At 34.3% G+C, this 24,330-nt stretch overlaps 4 protein-coding genes across 4 annotated transcripts; 3 read left to right on the plus strand and 1 right to left on the minus strand.

Annotated features, from left to right (window-relative positions):
* Window positions 1–84: 84 nt before the first annotated feature.
* On the plus strand, window positions 85–3,108 carry LOTGIDRAFT_145171 (hypothetical protein; the record flags this gene model as incomplete). Its single annotated transcript, XM_009056968.1, has 9 exons — window positions 85–248; window positions 703–793; window positions 1,020–1,172; window positions 1,303–1,503; window positions 1,625–1,711; window positions 1,917–2,033; window positions 2,315–2,382; window positions 2,653–2,779; window positions 2,980–3,108. The coding sequence occupies 9 exons, from the start codon at window positions 85–87 to the stop codon at window positions 3,106–3,108; spliced, it is 1,137 nt and encodes a 378-aa protein (XP_009055216.1).
* Window positions 3,109–4,420: 1,312 nt separating this feature from the next.
* On the plus strand, window positions 4,421–8,544 carry LOTGIDRAFT_175507 (hypothetical protein; the record flags this gene model as incomplete). The annotated part of the gene is made up of 4 exons (XM_009056969.1): window positions 4,421–4,480; window positions 6,802–7,269; window positions 7,645–7,839; window positions 8,053–8,544. The coding sequence occupies 4 exons, from the start codon at window positions 4,421–4,423 to the stop codon at window positions 8,542–8,544; spliced, it is 1,215 nt and encodes a 404-aa protein (XP_009055217.1).
* Window positions 8,545–11,647: 3,103 nt separating this feature from the next.
* On the minus strand, window positions 11,648–14,128 carry LOTGIDRAFT_145169 (hypothetical protein; the record flags this gene model as incomplete). Its single annotated transcript, XM_009056970.1, has 1 exon — window positions 11,648–14,128. One exon carries the CDS (start codon window positions 14,126–14,128, stop codon window positions 11,648–11,650), a length of 2,481 nt encoding a protein of 826 aa, XP_009055218.1.
* A 1,302-nt stretch (window positions 14,129–15,430) lies between these two features.
* Window positions 15,431–22,683, plus strand: LOTGIDRAFT_145165 (hypothetical protein; the record flags this gene model as incomplete). Its single annotated transcript, XM_009056971.1, has 17 exons — window positions 15,431–15,570; window positions 15,734–15,823; window positions 16,056–16,281; window positions 16,681–16,873; window positions 16,976–17,163; window positions 17,469–17,636; window positions 17,890–17,964; window positions 18,128–18,262; window positions 18,437–18,608; window positions 18,907–18,965; window positions 19,360–19,560; window positions 19,760–19,831; window positions 20,056–20,172; window positions 21,469–21,594; window positions 21,909–22,034; window positions 22,232–22,384; window positions 22,570–22,683. Coding segments are annotated over 17 exons (2,355 nt in total), but the record flags the coding sequence as incomplete, so codon positions are not given.
* Between the last annotated feature and the right edge of the window lie 1,647 nt (window positions 22,684–24,330).

Consider the following 24,330-nt stretch of genomic DNA (forward strand, 5'->3'; position numbering starts at 1 on the left):
ACATATTAAATGACTTAAAGCTGAATTTGCAAAATTTCGAAAATGTTAAATTACGACATTGTCAAAGTAATCGTAAAATCCAACATGGCTGATAGGTTTGTTTACGTGTTGACTCTGTGTTTAATTCTCTGTTCTGCTCAATCAAAAGCAGATGACGACCATGGTGAGAACGTTGTCACTCTGAAGAAAGATACATTCAACGATGCCGTCTCATCTTCCAAACTTTTTGTTATGTTTTATGCACCATGGTGAGTGTTTTTATCATGACCCTTGATCTTGGGCAAGATTAGAAGCCCCTAATCACACTGCCACTAAGCCCCACTCCCTTCCAATCAAACTTCAGATTAAGATTTTAACAAGTTCTGTGGATTTAGGCAATTGATGTCTTTTGCTAATTGCTTAGCAAACATTTTATCCATTTGCCACGTCAGTTTTGGTAATTCAGTTAAAATCAATTCAAGTTCAAGTAGTGGTGTACCACAATATAAGAAAAAAATCAATTCAGTCAAGCTTGTATTACAATGATATAGTTATATGATTATATAGAATGATTTGCAAAGAATTTATCAGCTGTTACCATTATAGTTATGATAATGACTGCTTTCAGGCTAACCTACTTGTCATTTATGTTGGGGAAAAGCAGCTAGTTTGTATTTAATTGTAGACAAATTGGTGTCTGACCTTTATTGATTTGTATTTTAGGTGTGGTCACTGTAAGAGGCTAGGTCCAACTTGGAATGAACTGGCCACAGTCTACAATAAATTAGAAAATAGTCCAGTCACAATTGCCATGGTGGGTAATACAGAATATATTTATAGAATTTGAGCTATGTGGACTCTCTTAAGGTGATGCCAAGTTGACGAACCCCAATACCAAGGGAACAATATTATTATGCTATACATGTAAACTCTCTTAATGTGATGCCCTGTTGACTAACCCCAATAACGAACTGACAAAATAAGCTATGTTTACTCTTGAATGTTTTCATATTTAATGGAATCTGTATTTTTATTCTCAGGTTGATTGTACAGATGAAACACCATTATGTGCAGAACATGAAATAACAGGATATCCAACATTAAAATATTTCCATAATCCTACTGACTTTGTAAGATATAAAAGTGGCAGGGATATCCAATCTTTAAAATCATTTGTTGAAGAACAACAGCAGGTATCCAACTTTATGGTTTTTTTTTTAATTTTGACAAAAAATGCCATAACTTTGATTCATTGAACTCACACCTTATGGCAGTTCTTTTATGTATTTCAACTTCCTTTTTTTATGTTTTTTTTTTTTGCAGGCAGATCAGGAAAAACCTGAAGTCCCTGAGCCCCAAAAAGGACTGCTTGTTCTCGATGAAAAGTTTGATGAAACTATAAAGTTGGGAAATTATTTTGTCAAGTTTTATGCTCCATGGTGTGGCCATTGTAAACGTCTAGCTCCAGTGTGGGACGACTTGGCCAGATCATTTGAATTCGTAGAAGATGTGACTATAGCTAAGGTAAACTACAACATATTTTTATACACCAATTTGAGGCTTGGCAAATTTTGTTTGTCCGTCCACCCACATTTGCCTTATAAAAATATGAAAGAAACATTCCCCTTGTTTTTGTTTTTGGTAGATTGATTGTACACAGCATGGTAGTGTCTGCTCTAGTAATGCTATTAGAGGATACCCAACTTTAATCTTCTTCTCCAATGGTAAAGAGGTAAGTGTTTAATCTAAGGCTATGATTGGCTATATTTGTTAAGGTATAATCCAATAAAATTGCTGCATGTACAAATGTTTTAATACTAGAAAAGAGCCTAATGAAGTCAAGGTATTAGAAGCCATTCACAATAGCTTGACATAGTGAATTTCTCCCGTTGTTCAACAAAATATGGGTTTTGTGAAGTAAATATTGTTTTCTGCAGGTAGAGAAATATAGTGGAGGAAGAGATCATGAGAATTTAAAAAACTTTGTGGATAAAATGTTGAATAGGAAACCAGAGGAGAAGGAGCAGGAGTCAGAAGGGAAAATACCAGAAGAGGTTGAAGAAGAGGTCAGTACATGGTCACTGAAAATCTAAAAATCCAGGGTAGCTGTCTTTTCTCAGTTGACCCAGTTGTAAGGGGTAATTGGGAATGATCATTGCCAAAAAGGTTTAGCCAAGAACCTGCTATTTCATTTCTTTATTAAAGTGTGAGAGAACTAGATGTTAGATTTTATTTCCGAAAAGTGATACAGATAGCTGAAATTAAAGTTTATCGGTTGGTGAAACATGTATTTAATTTGATTATTTCTGTGTATTTTTAGCCTCCTATGGTAGAGTTAACAGATTCAACATATGAAGAAGTACAATCCTCACCATTAGCTTTCATCAAATTTTACGCACCCTGGTAAGTTTAGGTCTTTAAGGGACTTTTTTCGGGGGTTGAAAATAGTCTTCTAAATCACTAGAAATTCCTTCAGAATATGCTTTAGCATAAGACTCTTTGGGATAAGTGACTTCATCAAACACTTAGTTTTATTCTGATTGAAAATTGGAATGATGTAAATTGATGATATCAGTGTCCTCCATACACATAAAAAATTTATAAAACCTTTTAACAATCCCTTTAATAATAGACTAAAAAACTATATATATATATATATATATTTCTTTACAGGTGTGGACATTGTAGAAAGTTAGCACCAACTTGGATTGATCTTAGTAAAAAATTCTCTGAAACAGAAGAAGTAGTTATAGCTGATTTAGATTGTACACAATATGAGGAGATTTGTAAAGATAACAAGGTAATTTGACATTGTTATTTTATAATTTGTAACCATCAGATTAATACGTGCAGATGATTTGTTTCATATTTTTCTGTGGGTGACTTCTTGTGCTGTTTGTGATCTGATATAATTGTTATGAAACTTGTTTTGGTCATGACAAATATGTATGATCAGATCGGAACTTGAAGATTTAAACATCTGTTGATATTTTGTTTCAGGTAAGAGGGTATCCAACTTTACTTCTATTCCGGCATGGCATATTGGTAGAAGAATACTCAAGGTCAAGGACATTAGAAGATATGTATGATTTTGTACATGAACATATTCAGGAAAGGGACGAATTGTAAATTGTTTTTGAAAATAGGAATTACTTCAGAAATTAAGAAGAAATTATTAAGAATTCATTGGGATAAAATATTAAGAATTCATTGAGATTAAATATTAACAATTCATTGGGATAAAATATTAAGAATTCATTGAGATTAAATATTAACAATTCATTGGGATTAAATATTAACAAGTGTTATAGGAACGAAATGAGTGTCAGGACAAAGGATGCATAATACTGATCAATCAGGTGTCTGTTTCTATGTAAATATATTTACAATATTGTGTGTTTGTAAATGAATTAAAATTTGGAAGAGGTATTGGCTGTGTGAACTTACATGGAACTTCAGTATTATTCAAATTTAAACACCAGGATGGGTATCCTGAAATTATTGAACTCAATGACCCTTCGCTCAAGTGCAAATTTAATCTAAAAATTGAACAATTGTGATGTGTCTGTGTTGAAAGTGTTTGTTATAGCAAATTATGTGTTTGTGTAAATTAAATACATTACACATTTAGGTGTAGATATAAATTGTAAATGCAAATTTAAATGTTTGTGTATGTGCAAATTATATGTCTGTGTATATACAAACAACTAGTGTTTGTAAAAGAATATTATGTGTTTGTGTAAAAGCACATAATGTTTTTGTGTATGTGCTAATTTGTGTATATTTCCAAATTACATATATATATGTGTATGTGTATATACAAATTATTATTTTGTGTAATTGCAATTAAAGAGATTGTGTATGTGCAAATTCTTTTTCATGAATATAAGATATAATTAAGTTCAAAGGTCAAAAAGATTATTTCAAGGCCATTTCCTAATCATTTGAAATTGATTATTTGTTTCATTGAAATAAAATTGTTTATATTTCTTGTTAACATTTGTTTACAATTTATGCAAATAATGTAACTCTCACCCTTTGACAGCCAATTCCCTTAAACCAACGATCACACTTTGACAGCGTGTGTTATTATACCTGCTTATAAACATGGGAAGGGCTTTGAATTGTCCCCTATTATGACTTTATCTACATTTAGTCCTTACTCCATACAACAGTTCATTCAATTCAATTCAATTGTATTTACATTAGCCAATAAAGATACGAGATATTTATGTCTCTTCAAAACTTCCTAGTAGATCACGTGATTGAGGCTATCTTTTAAACTTCCTCATTTAGATATTTAGGAAATTGGCTGTGATAGAACTCATTTTTGAAGTTTAATGCATCATATTCAGTTTACAGACATTACGAAACGCGGGAATTACTTTTGGCGGGAATTGGATGCAGAAGACTTTAATTTGTCAAAGCAGACGATGTAAAAATGAAGATATTCAAGTGTTTTATATTATTACTGTTAGTGGTGGTGATTGACGTACACACGGTAAGTTATAATGTAATAATTGTAAAAAAAAAGTAACCAGGCGTGTAAAATATTAATTGAGTAATTTTTACATCGTTTCTCTCTAGTTGTCAAAATAGAGGTTTTTTTGAGTTATATTTCTGCTAGTAATCCAAAACTTTAATGTTTAAGCCATTTTAAATTGGTCATATATGAGTTTATATCATATATTATAATGCTAGTTTGGCATATTAAAATGAGAACAATGCTTTCAAACAAGAAAATATGTACCCATCGCCATTCGTCAGCCCCCAAAACAGTGATATGTCAACGTTTAAAGTTGTTATCATAAGAAATTCTAATCATAAAAAATTAGACATAAATATTTTTGTATCGAACCTATTATTATAAAACAAGCATTTAAAAATATATATATGCATATTCGCACAATGGCTATTTATGAAAAGCATATATATAGTTAAGAACTCATGTCTACAAAGAACTAATTGATAATGCATACAATACACCTCTTCGAATTCTATAGTGAACACGGATATGTCTCGGAAATATTATTATGAAAAATATTAAATATGGAATTTCCAAATACAAATTGATTTTCGGGAATTTAATGGTTTTTTTAGATATATCTTCCTATTGTTATATTGTATATGTGCCTACCATTTCAGAAAATAGATATCTTGAAAAAATAAAGGTTATTGCAACTATGTGTATCGCTGTATTTATCGTTTCGGCACGTACAGTATGTTAAATATGTTGTCTTGCTATGAATTCTTGCATAATTACGCTAAAATGACATCGGCACATCCTAACTTCATTTTTGAGAAGATTTCCTCTCAGAATAGGATAATATAGGACTGGAGAATAGAATAGAATAGAATAGAAGTCCACTATCTATGCCTAGTCATTTAACAAAAATTTGACATCTTCATCCTTACATCTTAATTAGGTTCAATAATTAATGCGTTTACGTTTGATGAATTAATTAGCTGATGACCTCTATATTTTAATCATTTCATTCACGTAATATTAATCCTGTAATAAAATCGAGTTTTGTGTCCCATTATTAATAATTTTGTACCATGTAATGAATCAAACCTTATCTTCATCGTTTTACTGTAAACATAAGACCCATCTATAAAACTTTTTTCGTTATAAAACAACGTACTATAAAACCAACCAACCAATCTAATTGTAAACTAAGACCCATTCAACTATAAAACTATGACCCAACTACCCAATCTATGAATACATTTTAAGATGAAGAATGTAATAATCAGAGAATATCATTGATAAAACACTGTATTAATATAATAATATAATATATTAATAATATAATATAATAATAGTTGGTTTAACGTTCGACTTCATTAGTAGATAGTATACTTCCTGAATCAATTATGGGTTTTTGTACTTTAACTGAGATTTTATTTTAATTCGTGCAAATATTTACTTTACCACCTGAGTGACTTGATAAGAGCTAACGTCTTAGCTTTCGCTTTCACTATTAATTTTTTTTTAACAAACTTCTTCAGTTTCTATGCAAATTTACATTCTGATGTTGTTATCCGTTTAAACCCTGATTCTCATTGTTATACGAGTGGAATAATGCCTATAATGGGGCAAACTTATCAGGATTCATCATTGGACCAGCTGTTATGCTGTTATCCGTTTAAACCCTGATTCTCATTGATATACGAGTGGAATAATGCCTATAATGGGGCAAACTTATCAGGATTGATTATTGAACCAGCTGTTATGCTGTTATCCGTGTAAACCCTGATTCTCATTGTCAAGTAATCATTTGTAGCGTCACAAGATAATACGGCATTTTGTCCACAAGAGGTAGGTAGGTAGATGACAAGTTAGGATGTTGATATCGCAAACTAGGTAGTTGTTGGTAGCCGTAGTAGTTGGTAGTTGGATTGTCCACAAGAAAAGTGACCATCAGATTAATCCTCTAAACCGAAACCAGAATATCATCATTGTAATATCATTGGTTTAAAATCTCATCTGCCAATCAGCTTCTGGCAAACTGAGTTCAAATTCAACCAGAGTGACACTGATTGGTGATAATTGGTGTAATCAAGCGACACAATCTGAACCATAGAGTCATAGTTTGTTCGGAATTACTCGTGTCTAACTGGCCAAAAATCATCCAGACTGAAATCTTCGGCTAAATGATCCCAAGTTACGCATGCCTATTTACAGCTGGGCCAATCTATATCAGCCACCACTCCATCCGTTTAGCCTACCATGAGTTTGCAAGGAACTAAAGATCTGGCAGCTTCTGTTAAAATTAAACCCTCTCCAATATTCATTAAATTTTTTCAATTTCTTTTCAGGCACAGCATTGTACGGATTCCACACCAGCAGAATGTTGCTTGTGTCCAGAAAAAACATGTGGTAGCTGTCCATCTGGTTTCTATATCATAGATCAATGGAACTTGCCTGACACAGGATGTGGTTCGGAATCGACAACTCCCTCTACCTTGAACTCAACCACATCAACCGGAGTAAACACAGCTCCGTCGACGTCAATTGGAGAAAACTCGAATTATTCATTTTGTGTGCAAAATTGTCCCGATGGTTTCTATGGAAACAATGACACTGGTGGCTGTAACAGCATCGAGACTATAGCCTATACAACATCGACCCCAACGACGGACAACCTACCAGTTATTATTGGTGGTACTTGCGGTGGCGTGGTGGTTATTGTGATCGTCATTATTGTGGTGGTTGTTATTGTATGTCGCAGAAAGCGTCATAAACAGGCAAGTCCAGGAAGAGTAAACTTAACATTGACAGCGGAAGTAAGCACCATTTTTCTTTTTTGCAAGGATCCGAGCGGGGGTTACAGGATTTGTATGTGTACTAAGGACGTTTATAGTTCCATTTGACACCTCTCTGATTTCCAATCTGACGTATGTGGTTTTTACAAAATGTTGCCCATTGGGCTAGCGTCTACCTCTGCTTTCAATGGAATCAGAAATGTGTAAAATGGAATCTAAGCGTCCTTAGTACACACAGAAGGACAGTAAACCTCCCCCGGAATCCGGTTATAGCTTCCATGGAAACCATATGGATTCAATATAGTCATTCCACGTGTCCTCTGAAAGATTATCGTGCGCCATTTTTGCCAATTGCCCTGCACCGACCGAGATTTCATCTCGAACTATTACTTTCAGGCCATCGGACGTGCACCTATAGATGTGGAACCTCTTCAACCTAGAGACGAAGAAGAAGAAGTGGGGTCGAAAAAGACCGCCACTCGCCATCCACTAGATGCTATGGACCTGCCGAACAGTATACCACAGGGCCACGACAAGGTCCTTAGGTATACCGTTGACCCAACACAGAGCATTATACTCAGAAACAATAGGGTAGGTTCTTAAATAAGAGTTGGGCCCAAAATAGTGTTGTATACGACTGACTGTACATAGGATTGGTAAACCACAACTTTGGTCTTTTGCACCATTTTTGTGCATATTGATATGTATTTCACCGTCATGGATCTGCAAATTTGTGAAAATATCTACCGATTGTGTCAGCTTAGCCCAAGCTTTGAAATCTGTATCTGGTATCTTCCTTTGTAGGACAATGAGCAGACTGCTCGTGAGCAGTCGATTCTGGACCAACTTCCTCCAGCTCCAGCAGCACCCAAACACGTAAAGTCCACACGAAGAACCAAGGTCAAGAAGCCCAAACCCAAGCCAACAACCGATGATGTGTACGAGCCGGTAGGATCGGAGAACACTGGAGCAAACGACAACAAGCAGTACGCGAAGGATGACGAGTCACTCGACGAAGAAAATTATGAGAACCAAAATGAAATTGAAAAACTGAAGTCTGTAAGGAAAAATTCCCTCCAGAGGTCTACAGATCACTCGGAAGAAGATTACGAAAATTACCTGGTCCTGAAGGATTTGAAATTTAAAACCAAACCAGAGAAACAGGAACCGGAAGTAAAACAAGAAGTGGAACTGGAACAAGGACTTGAGGATTACGAAAACGAATCGGAGATAGAAAGGTTCCGTCAACCAACAAAAAATCCTCTGGCGGATGAAAGTGTCTATGTAAATCTTTGAATTGGGTCCGGCTTATAGAAATGTGTCACCATTTTTATAGAACTGGATTATAAAAGTAACGTCTACCAATTCATGACAAACAATCGATAGTGACCAATCCTCTCCCCCTCTAACCAAAAAAAATAAAACAAAACTTAGACGTCCTTATTAGATGTTAGTTTTCTAAGGGAGGTTTTTGCAGTTTCTGTTGGACATTGGTAAGTTAGTGTGGTGCACATGAACGGGAGGTGAAATATAATGCAAAAAGCAACGAAGATTTGAAAATGCTTTGATACAGACAATGCGATGTTACGATCCCAAGCCATAAAGTGCCAAAAAGACTTCAATTTAAAAGACCTTTCACTGTATGGTATATATCGTTTGACTTGTGCTCAATAACCGTTATTATTATCTGTTATTTTTGTTGAATAGCTTTTAAATAGTTTTGTATTTTAGTTCCATTAGCCTTAGATATTGGCCCATTAGCCTTAGATATTGGCCCATTAGAATTTTATATTGGCCTATTCGTTTCGTATATCCTTTTACATGTATATCTGTTGCAATGGTTATATATATTAGCTTTATACATCTGTAACATAACTTTGTATATCCGTCCCATTAGCCTTTACATCAGTTAAATAGCCTTATACATTATGTTATAAGCTTTTTACATCTGTTACATTAGGTTATAACTTATTTTGTTACATTAGCTTTATATTTCCGTAGATAGTCATATTTGTATGTTAATTAGCTTGTATAATATGCACTATAATGTATGTTAATTATTCATATCCATACCATTAGCTTACATCTGTTATATAGCTCTGTATATCTGTTACATTAGCTTACATCTGTTATTTAGCTCTGTATATCTGTTACATTAGCTCTTACATCTGTTATATAGCTCTGTACATCTGTTATATTAGCTTACATCTGTTATTTAGCTCTGTATATCTGTTACATTAGCTTTGTTAAGGAGACAGGTCTATATTTTGATGCTACCTCTGAATTCTATGATATTATATTTGATCAGTTTGAAAAACTAATTTGTTCATTTCAAATTCATACATCATTTTGTATCCTTATTATAAGTAATGATAAATTAATTTATACTTTCATTGTGTGTATTTCATTTTAGTTTGTATATCATGGTAATTGCTAGCTATGGCTTGGAACATTTTCTGCCATTCTCTTTCCAAAATTTTCATTTCAAAACCATTGTAGTTCTGAACAGCAGTGGTGCAATATCAATAAGCTCAACAACTAATGGGACTATTGCCCAAGATCAAAAATGTCTCAGCATATATTTGACTTGTAGCTAATATACACCATCTTCCAGCAACCCGGCTGGTGTCACATTTGGTGTGTCAGTCTCACTGTCTATATCACTCTTTATGAGTTGAACTCTCTATGGGCCTCTTATATTATATTGCTCCTTATGAGTTGGACCAGGGGATTAAAAATAAACAACCTCTCTATCAGTCTCATATATTATATTAATCTTGATAAATACAATTACATACTAATATATACAACACAACAAGCATTATTAACAATATATTCCCCTGCGTTTCATATTTAACACCCCTGGGCCCTTAACCATGGATTAGGGGTGAGTGTGTGCTTTAAAAAGATTACAATTTCGAATCTTCATTACCCAGTGTTCCTAGGTCAATTTTGCTTCTTACTTTTTTTCAATTTAGCTAATTGCTCCATTATTCTTAAGCTAAGATTAAACATAGATGACAAAGAAAGTGGGATAGGTCAGTCTTAAAGGGAAAGTAGACAGGTTTTTCAAAACTATTTATGTGCAGCGAGGACACAGATGTTTGACTTATAACTGGAATGGTGTCTTCCATACACAGGAAAAAATAGATTAGAAAACATCTTAAAAATCTACTTTGTTAATCATCTGAATCTCTGTTCTTGAATTATTGTCTTTAAGCTTGAGTACTTCAGTCATTTCCTTACTAACATTGTCAATTCTGATTCATTTACAACCCCAGTTTATAATCATGCAGGGAAATACTTAGAGAGATAGTATTCTTTAAAGTGTTTGTTCATGACATTTTAGACCTTGAAAGATATTGCACAAGATAGCATTGGTCTTAAAGATAGCGTTAGTTACATGTAGATATAGTTGAAATCATTTGGTTAATTTAGTCATGTTTAGGGCTTATATTAAAGAGACTTTGAGGATTGTATTAAATGGAAATTAAAGGGATTAAAAAAGTATCAAAGGCCCCCCTACTTTCAAATTTTAACATAGTGATAGAATGTCCTGTGGCCCCTTTGTAAATTTTGGTGGGTTCTACTCGGCCCTCTCACCTAATGTTTCCTAGAAGCCACTCAGCTTCAGATCAATAACTTAAAATGATTTCATCTTGCTGGTCTTCACTATACATGTAATGGTTTAATTATCAACATTATAACCAACAAATATGATTTTGGAGATAAACAACAGAATATTCATATTTTGACCCAAATTGCTTATTTTATTATTATTTAATAATGTCTCTTTCTGTCAATGTTAAAGATAAGTTATTAATGAAATAAGTTGGCCCTAAAACTGACCACACAAGCCCCTATTCCATTCATTTTTAGGACCCTGTACACCCTTTACAGATTCCAGAAGTTTCATACATATTGCTAAAATAAAACAGAACTTTCAAAATTGGCCCCTACTTAAAACAATCAAATACCTCGTATTCATTATAATATCTTAACTAACAACTTTTTAGACAAGGTGAGGCCCACAATATCAGTGTGTTTTTAAACAATCATTGTAAAATTACAAGTGAGATTGCGTTATCAGCCATTTAGTCAGGAAACAAATAAAATTGTCAAACAACAATATATTACACATCAGGCAAGAATATTAATTCATTTTTTGGCTAAATATTAGCATTATATAAGCAAATATTAGTTTTTTTTTGGACAAAACATGTTTGTAAGGTATTGAAATCCTTCTTAAAAACTTTATGATATGTGGAGTAGCAATCCTCCAGTGTCTTTTAAGCCAAAACAAACTTATTCCAGATTAGATTTTCTACTACATGATTGGACAAAATTTACTCTCCAGATTATTTCTGCCAATCACATTTAAAATATTTTGATCCATGATCTAATTAAAGAGAATATTATCTGGGTCTTGATTCTGAATATGAGCTACATGGCGTAAAACATCTTTTTTGGTGATGATGCCTAGCAAGCGTCCATTATGAGTAACAAGGGTTTGACGAAGACCTAACTTTCGGAACATTTCCACCACTGTTTCCATGGGAGTGTGGTCAGTGATAGTAATGGGGGCTAGATCTAAAATTTTCCTCAACTTGAGACTTTGGGGGCCGTTTAAATTGGGGGTACTTTGATTTATAAATACTACCAGAGAATTGCTCACTATTCCCTCTTGGTTTTTTAACGCATTGGTGATTGCTAAGTTCAAGTCTCTACGTAACACAAAACCAACCAAATATTGAGATTCTGGAGAAACAACCACGGGAAAACCATTATGCTCTGTCGATTTTAATATGCTTTCTATTTCGTCTATTGTCATGGAATCTTGCGTTAGCACACTCAGCGGAGGATCATTGCGAACTTCTAACCCGTAGCGCCAACATCTCGGTCGCATGACATCAGCTGCTATAGTTGTATGAGTGAATTCCTCTTTACTGTCCAAATAAGGATAACCATTCAAACCAATATGAGCATCATAAATTCCCTCACGACCTAACGCATCACCGATCCATTTGCTGGTCATGGCAGCCACCATCATGGGCACAATAAATTGAATTCCTCCGGTCAGTTCGAACATTATGACAACTAAGGACACAGTCATTCTGGTGACTCCTCCAAGAGCTGCAGCGGCGCCAACCATCGCGTAAATTCCTGGAGTTACCGTGCAAGTCTGTTGAGATTGACACATGTTGGAAAATAATGGAGAGTTTGGGTACAGAACTACCAATTGTTCCACACCGATTCCAACCATACGCCCCATTATGGCGCCGACGGTCATGCTAGGAATGAAAAGTCCACACGGTACTTTAATACCAAAGGTGAAAATAGTAATAAGAGCTTTGAAGAGCAAAGCAAGCATCAATTTCCAAAGTGCTCTTTTGACTCCGTCACCAATGGTAACGCTTTCTGTATAGGGATAGGGATTAGTGAAATTGCGTTTGTAATCACAAAGGTCTGTATTGTCCTCTGGGCCACATCTTTGTACCAATAATCGGATGAGTTCGCTACCATTCATTCGTGTGTAATCATTGGGAAAACTCAATAGAGCAGTGATGAACACAACGATCAGCACTTCAATAATGGGGTATTTTCCCAGAGAACTGGTCTTCCTGTATTTGCACCATTTAATGTTGAATTTGATGAAGAAGCTTCCATAAAGTCCTCCAAGAAGTCCCAGGAATATAAACGGAATCAGTTCCTGAATGTACCACGGTTCATTATAGTCTATATAAAACATTACAAGATGATCATTTCCAAAAGGATTGATGGAACGCAGCACAAACGCTGCCATAAGAGCACAGAAGAAGGATCTCCACAGTGTCTTCAAAGGGAAATAATAACTCACTTCCTCCAAACTGAAAAGAACTCCTCCAATTGGTGCTCCAAACGCCACACTCACACCGGCAGCAGAGGCAGCTGATAATATTTCACGCTTTTTAGCTTCATTCCTTCCATATTTGGGAAACAGATAAGAGAATATGTTTCCACAACAGCAAGCAACATGTACAAATGGACCTTCTTTACCAAGACTAAGTCCAGCAGCAACAGCAAGCATCATGCCAACAGATTTCACCAAGAGTGTCCATTTTCCGAGGTAGCCTCGAATGATGAAGCCACTTAATATAGTTTTAATTTCAGGGATACCAGAACCACAGGCATATGGAGCAAACACACGGACAAAGAGTGCAGCAATGGAGCCGAAAATCAAAGCCCAAACAATATAGAGTAGGTATTTCACTATGTAAGCTCCACCTTCAGATGATTGTACCCCGAACAGCTTGGCCCACGAGTACCACTGATTACAACCACCATCTTCATCAAAAGTTGTGGCATTTCCAGACCAGCAACATTGTTCCCTGTTCAACCAAAAGGCTTCTAAACATATCCCTTCTTTTAAATCCGACATCCATGAGGTACCAATGTCAATAATACCGGCACAAACGCCTGCAGCGACGCCCACAAATAAAACACATACCCAACCAGACCATGCATCATGGGCACTCTTAACTTTGTTAAAACATCCATCTTGTCGTTTTTTAACAATATGACGATGTCGCATGCGATCTCTGGCAATATCTCGCAGCCAGTCAATTGTATGGAAATCCTCATAATGTCCACTTCCAACTGGCAGTTCATCTAAAGTGTCTGTCAGATTAGACTGGCTGTTTCCTATTTCCTCATGTAATCCCTGATCATCTCTACCGTCCATGACGATATCTAGCATAGCATCGTCATCAGATCCGCTGCCTGCTTGAGTTTCCCGACGATTTCTGGCTTCTCCGTTAGTCTGAATGCTGTTTAGTCGAGTACCTTGACCGATATGATAAACTGACCCGTTTTGACTCGTCCTGGATTCAGCGGATTCCATATAATTATCATCCACAAGCAGTGCGTCTGTTTCTAAATTAAAATCAGCCATTTAGGTACATTATCACGGACCGATGTCTAGGTCCTTTGGATTCGTGACTTTGAATTTAATCAACCTAATTGAGAATGTGTCAGTTATATATTTTTATATTTAGATATTGTATTAATTGTCAGATGACATCGCGTATTTATAATGACATCCGGGCACCTGTGAACCGGATATTAATTGGAACGCCCACTTTTATGTAAGTTTTGCCTTAATATGTTTGTGGACTTATAAAAATAATTTTTGGGGTAAGTCTACGATGAAATATCGTGTTTGATAATTTTTGAATTTCATTCTGATTAAGATTCAAATATATTTTGTTAGATAGTTGTTTAAAAGCAAGTGTATCATTTAGACAAAAAAATCCCCAAAATCTAGAATCTTGTTTTACATTCAAGCAACTCTTCAATTCGGAGGCTAAAAATGTCCTTCATTGATTTTTCGATTGAATAACAACAAAGCATGTACTTTTTATTTTAAATCAAACTTTTTAACACAAAATAAGGCCAGAGCGGTTGTCAAATGGTCACCATTTTATTTAGAAATACAGTTTCTGTCCCCACAAGCAATGTCATATGTGCACCCATGCTAAATCCTTGCATAAGGCCTGAACATAAAGTATTACCCCTACTTGTCTATGGCTACATTAAGGCAATAATGCGCCGCGCCAGTGTTATGTAATGATGGTCCACGCCACCGTCACTAATTATGGTAGGGGCAGGGGAATATTCCTATGCATGCTATGCTATGATGTGACTATACATTCACATGGGCAATAATTTTCAGCATCAGTAACAATCCTTTAATATCCCTTACTTATTTTTCAGACTGCATCTATGACCCATGTGTATGCTACAAAGTTTTGGGATAATGTTAGATAAAGAAAGGTGTTAGAGAATGGCTGAAGATAAACCTGAAATAAAAAGGTATGTACATAGATAATTGCCAAGTAATTGTGCCAACACCAAAAGATATAGGCCTATGTGCACTCAAGGTGGAGAGAGCAAATGCCAGACCACTATAATGGGTAGTAAAATGAGTTTACTATATCATTATGGTTAAGATGTAATTTTCAATAAGTCATCTTTCCCAAGGACCAGCTAGTAGACAGGATCTTTGAGTACCTAATAGTTAAGGTAGGAGAACCACATCAAATATGACAGATGTTACATAAAAAACACACATGTATACACAGTCATATTGCATCATTGCTCTGTTATAAGTATGTTAATTTCCATCTTGCTTTACTAATTCAGGTCAGGCCGAGGAATCAAAAGATCAAATAAATATCAGAATGATTCTGAAGAAGAATCTAAAAGTAAGAAACCAAGAAGAGCTTGTGAAAGATCTGGGTGTCCAGCTAAAGTGCCCATCTGTTTTGCTCGAGCTACTGAAAGGTAAGCTTACCCTTTCCGTTTTTTCCTTCACAATGTCTTTGCTAACATAGGCTTAGACCTTGGGTGCAAAAGGGTTTCTGAAATGATCATATTTGCCAGCCATGTATGACTGAGCTCTTTATTGAAATTAAATGTCAAAATACAAATTAGTATATTTTTGTAGATGTGCTGGCAGCTCGTGGACGTCTAGATGGTATCATATTTCACAAGGAGAACATTTCTGTAATGAATGTTTTGACTTTTACTACAGAAGGTAAGCTGAATTCTTTAGGAGTCAGTCTGTTATTTAATCCTTAGGCAATCCAACTTAAGTCTGGTAACCTTAGGTGTTACTTATCTCATGCTATTTTCCTTAACACTGATTGCAAATAAACTAGTTGCGAATCTAAAATTTACTAGGAAATGTTGATTTGCTCATTGGTTCATGGGTTAGAGACGTAAACTGATTCAAATCCCTGACTCTAATTCAATGGTTTTTTTCACAGTCATAAAGATGGTTATGCCAAGTTTGCAGAATGGAAAAGAAAATGGTCTACTCATGGTAAAAATGACCCCAAATTGATGCTGTTTTTCTCCGATCAGATGCTACCTTATTGGTGCCAATGTACAACGAAAACATGTGGAAAATGGCGCCAACTGTCGAAAGAATGTCAGTTCACATCGGAATTAGTGGCCAGATTTAAATGTGGTATGACCTCTACAGGTGTAAAGGTAAGTTTCCTCAAATTTTTCAACTCTCTTGTTGACATACATACAAACCAACCTTAAAACATTCCTTCCAAAATAGGAATTGTAAAACACCAAGGTGATCCATATTTTTTTCACCATTTTTTTTATTCAAAAATTGTCGCATAATTATATTTTGACTTTATTTTATTTTGTAGAAAGAGAATCAAACAACAGCTTGTAGTATAGCAGAAGATGCAGTGAGTATTGTTTCTGTGTTGACTCAAATACCTTCTCTCATCTGTAAAACACAAATTTACAGGTTTTTGTGGACATTGGGCAAATTATTATTAAATTCTGTGGTACCTGTTAAAAAAGTCCAATACTCTTTTTAATCTTTAAGAAATAAAACTCTGAATGATTTTGTTCATCTTTTTTTTTTAGAGAGTTGAAGCAACACAATATAGAAGATGGTATTCTCAAGTGACCTCAGCACCCTGTTTATATTCCAGTCCTTCAGCACCCTTCCTGACAGGCTATTATCCGGATGGTGTAGGACTTAGTGTATCTGATGACAGTGTTCGAGAGGTTCAACCAAATCCTTTAGGTGAGCTTTCTTCAGTTAGCATTTCCTTCAGTGGCAATAATCCCAAGGATTCACTGTATCATACCTATTCACACCTAGACTTTCATTACTAGTTTGATACTTATATTCAAATACCATTTCGGTTCATTTCAGAAAAATATCCTGGTGGTTTAATCCAACCATTTACTAAAGATGAACAGACACTAACAGCCCTGAGTTTTCATCCTGATTTAATAGAAACAGATGAACAGCTTACCTTCTCTCATCTAACCTCTGAAAACCCAATGCTGTACCTAGCTCTTCGAAATCTTATTATGTCTTTATGGGCTTTGGATTTGACAGTAAGTTTCTTTGGAGAAGTTTTTGAGAAAGGCAGTCATTTATAAAGGATTATTAAGAGATTTTCTTTGTCTAAAGGAGATACTAATGTTTCTGTGTATGTTTTTTGGGAATTTTTGAGAAATTCTGTCACTGCTTACATTGGTATTTAAATGATTGTTAAGAGGTTTTCTAGACTTTTTATTTGTATCAGGAAACACATGGCATCAATCCAATTTTGAGTTAGTGAAATGGTAAAATGCTACAGTTCGACTATATGATAGTATCACTATACAGAGGCTACAATATGTTACATGGTCTATTTCAGCAATGGTTAACTAAAGAAAAATGTAGAAATAATTTGATATGTAGGGGATTAACTAGGATACGATTAGTAGATGATATAGAACCAATGTTACAATATTTAACTAGTAAAAGCTATATTAACACTGGATTGTTATCTATACCAACTGAATTACACATACAAGACTGTCAGGTAAGTTGATGTATAGAGGGTTAACTGGCTTGGCGGACATCTGGTTTGTCTGCAATTTAATCAGTGACATTTGTGGAGCATTTTTCAGGTGTCTGTCCAACAGGACTTGATCCTTTGTCAAATTCGAGTTGTCTACCTTTAAGCAAGTCAAGATTTTATTCCCATGGTTTGTTATGTTAAGCTCATGTGGATAGCTGAACTTGAGTTCTATCTTCTGAGAAAGTGGTTGAATATATGCCATTGATATTTACAGCAAGAAGTATTAGTTATTGGTGGAGGTATAAGTGGTATAACATCGGCCAGATTTTTGAAACAAATGGGTATCAAGGTAAAGAAGCTTGGAAGAGATTGTGTATTTTAGCTTCTGTAATTATAGAAATGCTTCACCATATATGACGTTACTATCACTAAAGGCATCTAGAAATGCATTAGACCATCTTGGTTTTAGAAACGCTAGCCCTCCAATCATCTTACTGTTTTGTTTTTGGCAGGTGAAGGTTTTAGAAGCATCAGATTGTATAGGAGGTAGAATCAAAGATAGTAAGAAATTTGGACAATGTGTTGGTAGTGGAGCTCAGCTGTTAATTGGTCATATAAATAATCCCATTTCTATTATTTCACATCAAGTAAGTATTTTAGTTTTCATGTCTGTGTTATATAGCTCTTATCAGAATCAAAATCTGACATGTGGTTCTCTTGCAAATTCTCAGAAGAAAGGCCAGGAACAGTTGGTAGATGGGATCCTCATGAAGCTATCTTTAGGATAGAAAAATCTGATATGGTGTACTATTTATTTACAGGCTGGTCTTGAAAATAAAATAGTAAAGGAACACTGTAGTCTAATGAGTTGTACAGGAGATATTATAGATCCTCAAGTTGATAGGAGAATAGATTTCCATTTTAACGCCATGCTAGATGTCATAGCAGAGTGGAGGCAGGGTAAAGGAGCCAAAAGTGATGTCAATTTATTGGGTAAGTTGTCCCTTTCATTTGGGTGAGGAATATATGTGTATTGTAGCTGCACCAAGGTTAATCACAGTTTTACCTGTTAGTTTTAGTTAAATTCTTTTTTATCTTGAGTTTTGTTCCCATTTGCTTGAAATTTTTCATGAAAGATTTTGACAGTTTGTATTTTAAAAAGGTATTTCATTTTTAATGAGTCTTCCCATATCTTCCTCATTTATTTGTGAACTTATGGATTATGAATTGGATTGTTGAATGTAAGTTTTCTCCTTTTAAACAGATCATAAACTGTCTGCTCTTTTTTCAGATAAATTTTATGAAATGCATAAACAGTTTAAAGAAGAATCTCAACTCCCTTTTACAGAGGTAGAAAATATTCCTATTACTATTAACTTGTATAGAGATATAGCCCTTTTGATATAGGTCTTACCCCACAATTTATTGGGAGTTACCTGCATGTGAGAAAGTTAGCAACATTCAGATGTAACAAACTATGTGTGAGACTTTGATTCTGGAAAGGGTTACAGAATTGTTTTTATGCCTGTATGCAATACTTTGTCTATTTAAGTGTGCCTAACTTCATGTTGTTTTTATGTTTTTGCTATTTGATGCTGTGCTTGTGTTTAAGATGTTACTCTCTGTGTGTTGTTATTTGTTATTCTAGCTTGTTATTTGTTATTCTAGCTTGTTATTTGTTATTTTAGCTTGTTATTTTAGTTTGTTATTAACCTAGAATCATTAACTTTAGTTTTTTCCCAAGGAGGAAGAAAAGATCTTACAGTTTCATCTTAGTAATTTAGAGTATGCTTGTGGTGCCAGTTTGTCAAGGGTGTCCACATTAAATTGGGACCACAACGAATCCCAACCACAATTTACTGGTGATGTGGTCATACTTAAAGATGGTTATTCCAAGATTTTAGAAAAATTGAGTGAAAATTTAGACATACAGTACAATACTCAGGTAAGTCGTATTTCTGCAAGTTCTGATCTTCGCTCATCGTATGCTGTTGTCATGTGTTTTAGGTATGCAATCCTTATCAGGACAGCTGGATTTGGAAGCTTACCAAATTCTGTTGCAGAAGGTCTTTCAAATTCAGTAAACAGTGAGACCACATTTTGAAATGAAATGATTTCTGAAGGTGTTTATTTTATTTTTGAAGGTTTGTGGTATAGATTATTCCAGTGAATCTATAAAAGTCACAACTAATACTAGTTCTTTCACAGCACATAAGGTAAGGTTCTTAGTAATTTTATAGCTAGAGTAATCTGTCCTTACACAATCCTTAGACTTGATATATGGATGGGGCATTGATGAGTCCATCAAGACATTGTCTGATATTCTACAGTATCCCTTTGCCCCAGACAGGGTACCACATTGAGGGCTGGGCTTAACTTTAGGTACCCTTTCACTTCCAAGACGACATCAATATAAGAACTTTCTATGACTCTTTTTCAGGTGCTAGTTACAGTTCCGCTAGGTATATTACAGAAACAATGTATACAATTCACTCCTTCTTTATCAGAGAGGAAAACTAAGGCCATTAACTCTCTTGGTGCTGGTTCTCTAGAAAAAGTAAGTTCGTTTAATACATAATTTGAGCTAATGTCTATATATAGTTGATATGAGCCTACACATGTTTTGGATACACAATCCTCATCAGGACAGTCTCGGAAATGGTGGTGACCTTCAAATATTATGAATTTATTTTACTTGAGCAAAGTAATCCAATGTATAGAGGTTCTCTCTGAATTTGAAACTGGTTGAAATCTAAAAAACAAATGACCAATGTAGTTGCTCTAGAAAACTTTCCCTTATTGCACACTGCATAGTGTTGCCTGTCATCTTTAACCCTTTGATTGATAAAGAATCATTTTGTATCCAATAACAATGAAGGCATATTAGAATGTTTATTTATGTTATGCATCAGTAACAAAGCTAAATAAAGTTTACAATATTTTATGGCCACTAATGCCTTTCTTTTGTCTGATCTGAAACACATAATACAGATTATTTGATAGTCAGTATTGTTCATTGTTTGTAAAGGTCTATATTATATAAACATAACATGGTTCAAAGATGTCACGTTCTACAAAGAAATAATCTCGCATAAAATGGCGTTTTTGGATTTTTATTTCAATTTGATTTTATTGAAGTTGACAGGTGATAGAACACATGTTGATGTTTTTCTGAACTAAGAGACCTGATATGAGGGCATTGACCTATTTTTTGATATTCATATACCAAATAAGTCAACTCTTATGAAACCTTCAAAAAAATACAGTGAAAGTTTGAGTAATTACCATAGAGTTCAAATGGGAATTGTGTTGACAGTTAAAAACGAGGACAGTCTAAATAACATGTTGTGTTTTTATTGAATTGCAAGGGAAATTGAAGTAGGATTTACATTCTGATAAGTGATACACATAACTCAGTTGAGCTTGAGCCCTTTTACCAATCTAAACTTATACCATCACCAAAAAGTTTTACTTTAATTTGTTTAAAAAAAAATGCATAAATGTATTATCTTGTCTGAAAACACCAACAATGACTTAACAAAACAAATGGTGACAAAATAAACTTTAAACATAGAAAATATCAGCTTAGTTGTCGCCAATTGTTTCACAATACAAGTATGAGTCTTATTTCATTTCATTCTTTATCATGTTACATGAAAGCCTTGCTTTGTTACAGTCCTACACTTCAACCATAAAAAATGTAGCTTTTTGTATATTTAATCCTATTGTATCAAATGACAATAAATGTTTTAAATTACTTGGATTATCATCTGGATTATCATGGATTATCAACATAATCATATCAGACAAAACCATCTTGAGTCTGACTTTGACAAAATGAAATTTTTTGCAGGTTTGTCTTCAATTTGATAAGAAGTTTTGGAAGAGTAAAACTGATGGAGATGATTTTTTTGGCCATGTACCTGTCAGCGAGAGCCAGCGTGGACTTTTTAATGTATTCTATGACCTTTCTACCTCAGTAAGTATTAATGCCACCCATTTCTACCTCAGTAAGTATTAATGCCACCTATTTCTACCTCAGTAAGTATTAAGCCGTGCCCACTTCTACCTCAGTAACTTTTAAGCCCTGCCCACTTATACCTCAGTAAGTTTTAAGCCCTGCCCACTTATACCTCAGTAAGTATTAATGCCACCTATTTCTACCTCAGTAAGTATTAATGCCACCTGTTTCTACCTCAGTAAGTATTAATGCCACCTATTTCTACCTCAGTAAGTATTAAACCCCACCTATTTCTACGTCAGTAACACACCCACTTGTTATGTATATTTTAGGAAAATGAAAGTGGTATTTTAGTGACTAATATATCTGGTAACGCCTTGAAACTCATGCAAGATAAAAGTGATAAAGAAATTATGGAGATGTGTTTAAAAACTTTACGCTCCTTATTTCCACAAGAGGTAATATAGTTCATTATTTAATCCTTTGAACATTGAGTGTAAATAAATATAAATAAATTTAAACTTCATATATATGTACCCTGAATTCACAGTAACGAATATATCTTAAAGGGATTGCGGATTCACTGGTTTTAACAGAAATATATCCCTTTCATATAATTTGAAAAAAAAAATGATTAAAAATTCACTCTTTTCAGACTGTCCCAGAACCAAGAAATTTTCTAGTGACACATTGGTCTGATGATCCCCATATTGGCATGGCGTATAGCTATATGCCTATAGGTTGTGATGGATCTATATATGATATTCTAGCTGAGGAACTGGATGATAGGGTCTACTTCGCTGGCGAGGTTAGCTGCTTATTTCATATCTTAATATACTGGAGCCTGTTTCTTCAAAACTTGGAAAGAAAGACCAAGAGAAATAATAATGCATTCTAATTCCCTTCTCTTTATTCTTAATTACTCATATATATAAAATATAAATTAACAAATAAGTGTCATATTTTCATTTTATTTTCAACATTCTTTTGCAGGCCACCAACAGACAATTTCCACAGTCTGTGACAGGAGCATATTTATCAGGTATTCGTGAAGCCTCCAAAATCATCTCCAATATCAAAGCAGGCCTTTCTCAAAATAATTCTTGATGAAAGCTTGTGTTTAAATGAACAGAATATTAGGTAACTGTGATCAAATTTGAATGAAATAAATTTATCTTATTGACATTGATAGCTATGTGGACTCTCTAAAAGTGGACAAATGTGGAATATTCATTGTGTGTTTCAGATTTACTTTGGACTTGAAGCATTAAGGGTATCTTTTGACACAGTTTATGTTTGTTTTTTTGAGTTACTTGTTTACATTGCCATCTGTGAAATATTGATCAGGGGTATAGTCCTCATCCTAAATATATGAAAATGTTTATATTCATATTCTGAATTTTCATGAAATCTTTGTTAAGGGTGTCAGCATATTTGAAATTCATGAAACTGCAGGTTACAGGTTTCATTTGTAGTTTTGAAAAGGGATACAAATAGCTGAAATTGAGCTTTATCAGTAGGTAAAGTTCACCATTTTCGAGTGGTACATTTCAACAGAGTTTGGTGATTCATTCCCTTTAATAGTAGAATTAATTTTGATTCATAGTGCAAAAAAAAAAGCTGAGCTTTGTGAATGGAAGAAATATTATTTACTCTGTGCAAACAAGTGATTATAAAGATTTTCATATTTTTGCATTTATAGAACACTTGATATACATATTCATTTTGTTATATTGTGTATATATTTGATATATCATAAGGATAAAATTATAGAACATATTATTTGTAGTTGCTTATAATCTTACAATAGCATACTGTTATATACTGTATAATTGTGAATACAAAACGCACCCTTTCCTTTCATCAGCTATTTAATATTGATAGAAATAGATAGCTTTAGTGTTTGTGAATATAAGGCGCATGTTTATATAATGTGCACACCTTTTTACCCAACAGTAAAATGTTAACTGTTTTAATCCAGATTCAATTCAAGCTTATTGTGAACACTAGAAAAAATAACTCTCGTCAAATATCAAAGGAAAAATACGATTCTGCTAGGTTCAAAATGGGGCTGATCTGGGTGAAACAACTTGAGATACATAATACCCTTTATGTAAACACTACAAATACAAATTAATCAAAACCCAGCTAGTGCCCCTTACTTTAAACACTTTAAAATATATATTTCTAAAGATATTACATGTATTCGTAACCAAGTACTTGCACGAGGCTCATTTAGAGTCTTAGAAATCACTTGCAGTGTCCTTGACCTCTCACTTGAACTTTAGGGAGTGTTACAAAGAAACTGAAGTACTTATCTTCAAACCAGTATATATTTAAATATAACTGACCAAATTTATGCAGATCCTTTACATAAATTCAAAATATACTCCTTGAAAGCTGTGCATATACAAGTTTTTTTTGCTGCCTCCTTTAAGGCACATGAAAAAAATACTAATTTGTAACCAAATTACTGAAAATAGTCACGGCAAACTAACAATTGTAAGTATGTCTTTAAATAAACTTGTTATAGCGCACTTAAGGAAATGGTTATATACTTAAATTCTTCCTGAGCACCCACTTGAGTGTTGATCACCTCTCTTGCATTTTGAAACTATTCATGGATATTCAAAGCAACGAAAAGATTATCAATGAAATTATATCGTACTACATTCAACACTTTTAAGAATCCAAATCATCGTGTAGTTTGTCTACAATTAAAACATAAAACTCTCCATTAGGGCATACATCCTC

The sequence above is a fragment of the Lottia gigantea genome (assembly GCF_000327385.1).
Source record: "Lottia gigantea unplaced genomic scaffold LOTGIsca_294, whole genome shotgun sequence".
In the NCBI taxonomy this organism is placed as follows: Eukaryota; Metazoa; Mollusca; class Gastropoda; family Lottiidae; genus Lottia; species Lottia gigantea.